Genomic DNA, 10,062 nt, shown 5'->3' on the forward strand with positions numbered 1-10,062 from the left:
AGAATTGATTAAAAAAAATAATACGTTAAATATTGATAAGTTAAAAATAGGTCTAAAATACTTGAATGTGATATTATTCAAAAACTACACTTTGTTTGGGTTTTTCTAAAGTTACCTAAAAGGAGATCTCTCAACTCCTGATTGTGTTTTCAAAAGACTGTTGGACCCTAATTAGTTTTGAAAATCTTTTCCTAGCAGTTTAAGATGACAAATTAACACATCTTTAAATGCACGAGTAACTTAAGATTTTAGAGGAGGTTTGTTGTCTACCTTTAACATGAATTTCTAAGTGCTAGCAAATCAAAGCGCATGGCAAATTAGCTAAAATTGTATTTAGCATCTCCACAAGATGTATGTATACAAACATGGAATTTTAATGTCAGTAGTAAAAATTTCAAAGTGATTCCGTTTCTAGTTGATTCCCATCTGCAATAAATCAAGTACAGGATGAGGTTAAATGCTATGACTTGTGTCTATTGACTTTACATTTTATCTGTAATATATTAATAGCTAGGGAAGTATGTCTGTTTGTCTCCTCCCTTCCTTTCAAGTATCTTTAAAAGATCGTTTTTACGGTGCGTGGTAAAAAAACACATGTAAGAGCAACCTGATGGCACTGTCAAAAGAGGAACAGCCTCCTCCTCCTCCGGCGTGTGTTGTGTTCTTTCAGGTGGCATGCACCAAAAGGCGCCTGATTCCCACCAGGAGCCAAGGGGGAATAAGGGACGATACTGCTCCACTTAGGCCGAGGTTTGCTGGAGCTCGAGAGGAGAACTGTGCCCACCCGCGCCAGGGCGTGTGCGGAGCGGCGCTGCTCGGGCGCGCTCCGGGGCTCGCAGCGGGCGAAGGCTCCGCGGGGGCAGCGGCACCCCCGGCCGGGCTGCGGCGCTCTGGCCCCACCTCATGGCGCCCTGCTGCACAGCGGGACGCCTCCCCTGGGGCACCCGGGCTGCACCTCGAGGCCAGCCCAGTTCCGCGGCCGGGAGCGATCGCTCCTCGCTGGCTGCTGGGAGGGCTGGGTGCGGCCCTGTCGCGGGGCTGTGAGGGCCGCCAGGCTCTGGGGAGCCCCGGCCGCGGCCTGCCCTCCCCGCCGGGGAAGGGCCTGCGCTCAAAGCGCTGCCCCGGGGCCAAGGCAGGGCCGCTCCCCGGCTTGTGCTGCAGGGCAGGTGCTCCCGTGACAGCCACCGGGGCTCTCCTCGGCAGAGCCACATCGTGTCTCCGCGCTCCCGAGGAGTGAGCTGGAAACCGAGAGTTAGGCGTTTAACGAGGCGGATTTTCCTCTGAGGTGAATAGATGCCCGTCTTGCCAATTCTCATGATTTTATCACAAGGCTCAAGTTATTTCATGTTAACTCGAGGTCCCAGCTCCAGGAGACAATGGTTATGTCAGAACCTTTTTAAGTAAGTTTCTAGATTTTGTGACTGAGAAGAGCGTTTTAAAAATGTGGCGCAATGACTGAAAAACTCGCAAAGTAAACACTGGGAAGAGCGCTGTTTAAATTTCTGATTTTTTTAGGACAGTCTCACAGTTACAGGACGAGCAAAATCATGATTTCCAACAATTGGCAGCTCCAAATGGCAGGAGGTATTTTTAGGAGGTCCAACATAAACACAGAAGATGCGGCAGAAGTCTCTGGGATGGTTAGCACCTACCTCAGGCTGCCTCAGGCACCCAGCTAAGTTGTTCTCTCTTCTGGAGTCTTCACGAAACGTGGATGGTGACTTAGGTCCTTTGAATCACACCTTTGACAGATGTGAGATGTCTGACTAAGCTTTTGAAAGTCGGTATAAGAAGCCCTTAACCCCCCTTCTCTAACAAGGCTGTCCAAAACTAGGCAAAGCTTTGCCAGGGAATGAACCAGCCTGTCCCTCCTGCTTCCTCTCAAAAGCAATCACGTAACTGACTCCATTTCTCAATATTCATGACTTAGGGAAGCCTTATTTAGGTGGCTCATTTCCAGGTGACTAACTCAGCTTTTTTTTTAATTTCCTATAAGGAATGCTGCAAATATGAGTTGGTAACCAGGTGTGGCATAGATTCAGTGAAGCATAAACAAGGGACTTTTTCAACTATTTTTATGCGTACACATACTGAAGGACTCCTAAACCTAATTCTGTCAGTTTAGAATACATAGTAGAGGGAGAAGTTAAATAAACTGCGATAAATAGATTTTACTTGGTCAGATGAAAGTTGAGGTGATAGACAAAGCCAGGGAGGTGGATATTGATAAAAGTGTTTCTGCAAATTAGTCTTTTCTAATGCATTATTTCAGACTGCTGTGAGCAGCTCATGAGTTTTAATATTTTTTTTTCTGCTTGGGAAAGATGTAATTTTCTAGGTTACTTAGGAAAACATATTTTGTGACTCTTTCATTGGTTGTTTTCCCTTCAAAATTAGGACATTCTTGGGCAACAAGGGATCAGTGTAGCATATGCACTTGAGCTAAACACTGACATGTTCATAGTCTAAATACTGAAATATCATTTAGGCAAGGATTTATTTCCTTGTCCAAGGTGAAAACATTTGAATTACTTTTTAGAATGCATTCTTAGACTCTTACTCAGCAAAAACATTGAAGCAGGTGCTTAGACCCCATTTATTCTTCAAGCTCACCTCCCATTTATGTGGGTTTAATAAGAGTTGAGCTTCTCATCTACATTTGGCAGGTTTTTGAAAAATCTTGCAAAACTCTTCCCCTGGGCACCTAAAAATTTTTAAAAATTAAATTTTTTATTCAGATGACAGCAAACAAGTCTAACCCCAAATTAGTATTGCTGTTGTTGTTTTGTATTTTTATTATTTCTGTGACTAAGTCTGTGACAATGTTCATTCAGTACTTGTGTCCTTTTCAAGTCTAAGAGCAGAAGTGTCGTGGGCTAAAACTGAGTCAAAACTTTCCTTGTCATTAATCCTTTTAAAGAACTGATTGTGAATTCATCTCACAAATTTGTTTATTTCTCTGGTTTTCACATAAAGAATTGAGAACCGATTTATGCAGTGGCTGGTTTGTTAAATAAATTCAATATTTTAGCACCTCATTTTCTGGGTGGATATTTTAAGTGGAAATCCAGACTGAAGACTGACACTGAAGCTTTGCGTTGTGTGTGGTGGCTCCATGTTGTTCCTCAGTTTCTCATGGGGAGCAGTCTTCGCTGCTGGGGTGGGAATGGTTCCGTTTGGCACCAGTTCATCGCAGAGAAGATATTAGACATACAGACAAGTGATGGGAGTTAAATATCACTCTCTGCTTGAGTTCAGATTAGGCCCCCAGTTGGAACGAGTTAGAGTTTACTAAGCGTTCATGTACTTCGTCCTCCTGAAACAAGACCTGTTGTGACTCTACATACTTAAAGCGAATTTTCCATGATAGCCATAAAGTAAAGATATAGATGTTTCTAATTCTGGTTGCTAGAATTAGATTGCACAGTCAGCAACAGTTCATTTCAAGAACTAATCTTAAGCAGATTCAGTTATGGTGTAGTCAGGGTGTTTCAAAATATAGGTACAGTATGTATAAAAAAGACGGTGGAAACAACAAAATTATTTTTGAGTGTGCTAGATTTTAAGAAGCAGATTAAGAGATCACTATTTGCTATTTATTCTCTTTGCACTCTGCAGAAATATATCTCTATGATTTTATCAAAACATTATTTTATTATAAAATATGTTATGCAAATTTGAGTTTAACATAATTTGATATGACTTGAGATAAAATATGATAAATGTATAAAGAAGATTAATTACAGGACTTCCTATAAAGTACAGAATGTATGTTTATTTTGGACAAAGAAAACCAAGTCTTTATTTGAAGAAATGTGATTAAATGCATATATTTAGATTATATTGTCATGCTAATTATCAGTGGTAGGAACCAATTAGGACAGGTGCTACCAAATCACCAGACTACATTGCATATTCACTAGTGCACCTTTACTGCTCTACTGGGTTTTGCTGTAAGCAGATAAAAGTGAAATCACTTCCTTTAAAAGTCCATGTTGTTGTACCTTTTGAGCCAGATAGTATTCATTTTTGCTTTCATAAACTGTCCCACAAAAGTAACCAGAACTACTTGTGTAAGACGGACTAGCTATATAAAATAGATATGGCTGCTTTAGCTAGCAATTAAAGAAAAAATACAAGATGCAAAGCCCCTTTCAATTCAAATGACTATTGTTTGAATAAGCAAGGTTGGTAATCTGTCATTTGCAAAATGCTGGGAGTGAGTTTTTTATTGAGCCTGCTATGTCAATGACATGTATTTCTCAACATTACACACCTCATTTATCATTCTGGAATGAGGACCAAGCACCATATGAATGTAGAGTTTGTGAAGGTATTGCCTCACAGCCCTGGAGGCTGATGACCCTTCTTTATCTACACAGCAGGTAAGGCACAAACAGTGGCAATGTGAGCTCTCTTTGCAGTCCCCTGCCAGTGTGCCTGACTGTTAAGCTGGGGGAACAAAGGAAAGATAGCATATGGATAGCAGATTGTAGGAGCGCTGAAAGAGGACTGAGGAAATCTATGTTGGGTGTGTGGCTCTGCCAAAGATCTCTTGTATGACTTTGGCCTTGTCACTAAATCTCCTTCTGTCTCTGTTCCCCTCTGCAAACAGGGAGAAGGCGTCTCTCCTCTCCCCCAGGCTTTGCCTGGAAATCTGTTCAGGCTCTGAGTTCTCTTGGACAGTGTGCTTGTGAAGCATGGGGTGAAGTAAGACTGAGCTTCATTGGGTCCTCTAACTGCTGCTATCATCCAAATAATAGGAATCACTATTAACAGCAGAGTAACAAAGAAGTCCATGTCTTTTTGATAGATTTTACTCATCTTTTCAGGCCATTCAATCTTTGGCCTCTGGGTGAAGGGTATGAACAAGGTAAGCAATTAGTGTCAGGAGCAGAGCTGTGAATTCTTCTTTTATAGGGTTCCAAATAATGCTGAAAACAGTGGCATTGGTGTTCTCTTTTTTCACCTGTGTCTTAATGCCTTTTGAAGACATTTGTGCCTAAATAACATCAGAGTGTTTCTCCAACACAAACTGAAGCCTGTGCAAAAAGCTGTATTTTGCTTTACTTTGGCCCTGGATATGACCCTCCGAGGGATTCAAAAACAGCCCTTAAAAAATGTAAAGGCTAGGGCAGGGACTCTGTTTTCTACGTCTCTATTATGCACTGTGCATATTTATGGGACAGCATAAGGAATAAATAATAAAGCACAAACACTACATTCTGTGCCCTTGTCTACCAATTGTGCTGATGCATTACATGATGTAGCTACTGCTAGTGAAACTAGGATTCGATTTTTAGCTTCACCAGAAATGTATGTCCTTTTTGCACCTGCAATCTTACAAATATAAATAATTTCATGTGTCATTTTCAGACATACCCACTGGTGGGTATAACTGATGCTGTTTATGAACAAGACTTTGCAGAGGAGCCATAGAAATGGAATTTCAAAATTACCTGGGTGCCTAAAGCCTGTCCTCCTATATCTTTCCAAGTATACATCAGTGTATCTTCTCTCTAGATGAAGTGTTGCTGCTCTAGAGGACATTGCTTGCACCTGCTGTTATGCAGATGTGCAAAAGAAAAATGGAGAAATAATGAAATCAGAAATCAAGAGCTATTTTTCACAAGTTTTAACTGGACAAATTGTATAACATCTATTGGTTTGGGGTGTTTTTTTTGTTTGTTTTTGGTTTTTTTTTCAGTAGGAAGACAAATGTGGAGAACTCACTTTTAGGGCTTGAACTGCCATTTCCAAAACAACTAGTGAATTGCCTTTAGGTAGTGTTTGCAGTGAAAGACTGGCTGTATTCACATCAGCTGGATAAAATAAGGCCACGCTCCTCTGGGAGTGAATGGCTGGGCGAGATGGGGTTTTCAACACCCGTCCCAAGGGCTTAGGCTGTGGAGACTGTCGAATATGTAAGGCTGGAGCACAGCATCCCAATCTCTGTGCTCAGAGGTAAAGCAGATGTCACCTGAAACCCTTAAGGATGTAGAATTTTCTTAATGCTCTGCCTTGTTGTGCAAGCCCATTGAAAGAACACTTCAGAGGGCACCCATTTCTTACTAATGTAAACTTTCTGAGGAGTATCCAAAGATATGACCTTTGGGTGAACCTTTAACCTTCCCCTTAATTATTTGTTTGAAGACAGTGTGGAGTTCTCCTGCTGAGAGCCAAGGCCCATAATGCTTCGCAGCCCTGTGAGCAGGGATATGTATGCAGGGAAGTGGAGAGGGACATAAATAAGGGGACCACCAGATGTAAATAATAAAAGTGGTTGGGGTTTAAATAAAAAAAAAAGAAAGAGCAATTTGGTTTTCCTGAAGAGTGGCCTGATTGAAGAAAAGGAGTTAGTAAGATGGAAAGTGTGTGTGTGTCGGGGGGGGGGGGTGTTTCTGTGATTTTTTACAGGCCTAAATAAGTGTTCATTCCATTCTTTAAAACCTTGCCATCTGTATACACCATTAGAAGCTCACAGGAGAAGAGAAAACAGTCTTATCAGGCTTTCCTGTTAATCTCTATTGGCCTTAACTTTAGCTGATAAAAGGCGTGCTGGATGCAGGAGGTTCAGGTCAGGCTCCATTTGGTCAGCGCAGCGACATTACTGGAAAGTAACTCAGCAAATAAGTCCTATCGGGGACCTTTGTCTCTGAGGACGGAAACACACTTCAGAATCACAGAACTGGCAGTGATGCCTTCACTGTGCCACAGTCAGAAGGGAATAAACAAATATATTGACGGTGTCTGAGTTTTTATTTTAATACCTGAAGTCATGACTAATTCTGAGGCAGGATGACATTTCTGACAACTGAATGATACTTTTCCTAAAGAATAAAGAATGTCTTTCGGGTGTAAACAGAAAGACGCAAAAGAGCCCTTTAGTGCTACTTGTAGCATTTATGCATCTGTCTAATGAAATTTCCCCCACTGTGATTACAGAAGATGCAATCGAAGGTGTGCCACCGTCCTTTATTATCTGCGAAGGAATTTAACCAGAGGGTGGGAGGGAGTGAGGGAAGCATGACAAAAGGCCTTGCGGAGTTGATGCTATATAAAGGCTAGCAATTTACTAAATGAGCAGATGAACTTAGTTTTCAGTTAACTGACTGAAAGACTTCGCTAGGCGTTGGATCGGGCCCAATGGCAATTATTGGAGGCTGTTTTGGATGATGGGCATGTTAGTATTTCTGAAGAGGATTAAACGCTAGTATTCGACTTCATTAGCACTCCTTAAGGGTCACCAGGCGAAAGCCTGAGCTGTGAAATAGCACACAAAACCTGCACGAAGGCTCCAAAGTGTTCTAAAATACAAAGAGGAGGGAAAAAACAAGCGTGGCTCCCGAGTGATAGAAAATTGCCCTGTTTTCAAAGATATTTTGTGAATAGGCAAGTTCCAAAATTATTTTAGGGAAATTAATTTAGCTTGTGCTGATGTGGATTGCTGCGCATTAAGCTAATAAAAAATATGCAAGCACTTATTTTTGGATTACTAGCAAAATTAAATCCAGGCTCCCCAGCCAACTAACTGCTTTTACCAGTGCTCAAAAGCCTCGGCAACCACCCCGGTTTGAGATTAAAAAAAAAAAAAAAAAAAAAAAGGTTATTTTGGGCCTAATATTAACCACATGTACCTGTGACTGGGGGTTTCTAACGAGTTGAAAGGTGGCTGAGTTGAGGGCAGGCAGGCGGTCGCCTTGCACGGGGTGTCCCCGCTTGGACACAGAGGTGGCCCCCAGCTGGCACTGACCTCCAAACGACCCTCGCCTTTACAGGCTCCAACTGCAGGAGTTGTAGAGGAGCAGAAGTCTTTCTGGGCCGGCACTTATTGCTGCTGCGCTGGTGATAAAACTTCAGACAGCCTAATTGATGGCTTTGCTGACCTAACGATACCTTGTGAAAGCACAGAGTGGCAAAGCCTGGTCCTCATTTATGGCCAGCTGCAAAGAGAGCTGGATCCCTAAGATGGAAAGGGAAAAAGAAAGTCTCCCAGTCGGTGAACTTTAACCAGGATCTGAGCCACTCAGAAGAAGTTAAAGAAACAATTGTCTTTTAACACAAGTTTTCGGTCGCATTTACTTGTTCAAAGCCTTCTGGCAAATCCAGCTTTAAGCTGGCTGGTAAGATAAGCATGTTACCGGTTACAATTTCTGAGCACTTAGAGGAAAATCCTTTAAAGTGAAATTATATTCTTTTAAAAAAGCAACGTGAAGCAAAACACATTTCCACAGCATGCTAAAATCCTGTCACTTTTAAAGCAGAGGTGTTCTCAAAACAGAGAAGCAAGCTGATGAAAGGACTTCTATTCTTTGTATTCTGTTGCAGGTTTATTAATGCCAGAAGAAGAATAGTACAGCCTATGATTGACCAGTCAAATCGAGCAGGCAAGTTCCAAGTAGTATCTGTATTCAAGTCCCACAGGCGCAAATCCTCATCAAGTTATTCTTCAGGAGTCCCATCACCTGGTAAATAAATGCTCCAACCAGGCATTCTGGGAGATTATTTTTTTTTTCCTTATGTCCCCAGAATTCCGCTGTAGGAAGCAACTTCGCTAATTGGTGCTAATTGGAGATTTCCCACCCTGACTCTACTGAAACTGCTTTTTATTTTCTCTCTGAATTGGTAATTGGGTACAAGTAGTAGTGCCACAAGCAGTTTGTTTGACTGTGAGCTCTTGAATTACTCATTGCTTGTCTGCATCCAATCAGCAGGACAATCTCATTTTCTTGCTACCCACAACTCCTTGGTGTATGCAATGCTTTTACTTCTGGAAGGCGAGCTGTAAAACTCATTGTATCCATTCATTTGCTTTGACTATTCACAATATGCTACTAATGTGACATGGTACCATACTGCCAGAAAATATTAAAAGATTATTACTTTTGTTTAAGAATGCACCAGATATGCTCCCAGTGAAACATGATTTTTATAACAACCCCTTTTCTACATTTCTATTAAAGCATTTAGAATATGTAACACTTTATACAACAACTGGTACCATGTTAATCATTCCACTTTCTAATATGCATTTCCTCAGCATACTAGGGAGTTGTGGTTTCCTAACATGAGGTTATGGGATAAAACTGTTCTCCATGTGGTGATGACTGTTGTCACTAACAAGGGCTTTAACTTGATGGTGATTTCGCCTGTTGCTTCACTTTAAAGGTTTTGGAAAAGGTTATCAAATCTTTGGGAAAGTGTTCCCATGTCGCATTAAATTTCTTTTTCATTAACAGGTAAAAAAAGGGAAACACTAATGCAACTAACCATGAAAAACCTTAAGCCAAATGTAGTGTATACATAAATAGGAAAAGCCACATCCAGAATTTCCCTGCTCTTTTTAGAGTAGGTGAGAGTAGTTTTAAAAGTTTTATTAAGCTTCATCGTAAATACCCTATGTCACAAATGCCAGATTCACAACTTTGTGTAATTAGAGAGGAACAGAATAGGTACTTACTTCATTAAGAAAAAACACATAGCACTTCAACAGGCTTCCACTGTTTTGCATTAAAGGTAAGTAGAGAAACAGATCCTAAGCAAGTGAACTGACTTGACAAACTTGTTTATTGGGCCCCCTATAGCATTTTTATTCTATAGTCCTGGTAACATAATCAGCTCATAAAAAGCACAACCTGAGTTTAAAGTGACAGCCAAGATATTTTATATAGCGTTTCAGTGCCGAAGCTGGAACAATTGCTGATTGTTTGGTATGTCTTCTCTTCTTTCTCCTCTGTGTCCACGATTGACTACAATCAGGTTTTCTTCTTGATCCTTCAGTGAGCCAAGGAGCAGCATATAGTCCAGAGGGTCAGCCGATGGGAAGCTTTGTGTTGGATGGTCAGCAGCACATGGGAATCCGGCCTGCAGGTAGAGTCTTTGTGTCCTCTGCACTGCAGCTGTGCGGCTGCAGCCTCCTCTCCCCCACTGCTCTTCACCAGCCTCATGTCTTACAACTCCCTTCATCGTAAAGACTCACATTTGCCTGCCTTGCTTTTTTCTTTTGCACTTGGGGTGTGGTTGGGGGAAGGGCAGCAGGGAAGGAAAAATGTGAAACAAACA

General features: G+C 41.5%; 1 protein-coding gene across 5 annotated transcripts in view; it reads left to right on the top strand.

Annotated features, from left to right (window-relative positions):
• MEIS2 (Meis homeobox 2) overlaps positions 1-10,062 on the top strand; it is a 172,556-nt gene that overhangs the window by 157,663 nt on the left and 4,831 nt on the right. For all 5 annotated transcript variants that reach the window (XM_063398824.1, XM_063398826.1, XM_063398825.1 and 2 more), the window contains 2 exons: positions 8,329-8,387; positions 9,760-9,870. In XM_063398824.1, coding sequence (XP_063254894.1) covers positions 8,329-8,387; positions 9,760-9,870 — 170 coding nt within the window. The remainder of the gene's footprint in view (positions 1-8,328; positions 8,388-9,759; positions 9,871-10,062) is intronic.

Source organism: Prinia subflava, chromosome 5, assembly GCF_021018805.1.
Source record: "Prinia subflava isolate CZ2003 ecotype Zambia chromosome 5, Cam_Psub_1.2, whole genome shotgun sequence".
NCBI lineage: Eukaryota > Metazoa > Chordata > Aves > Passeriformes > Cisticolidae > Prinia > Prinia subflava.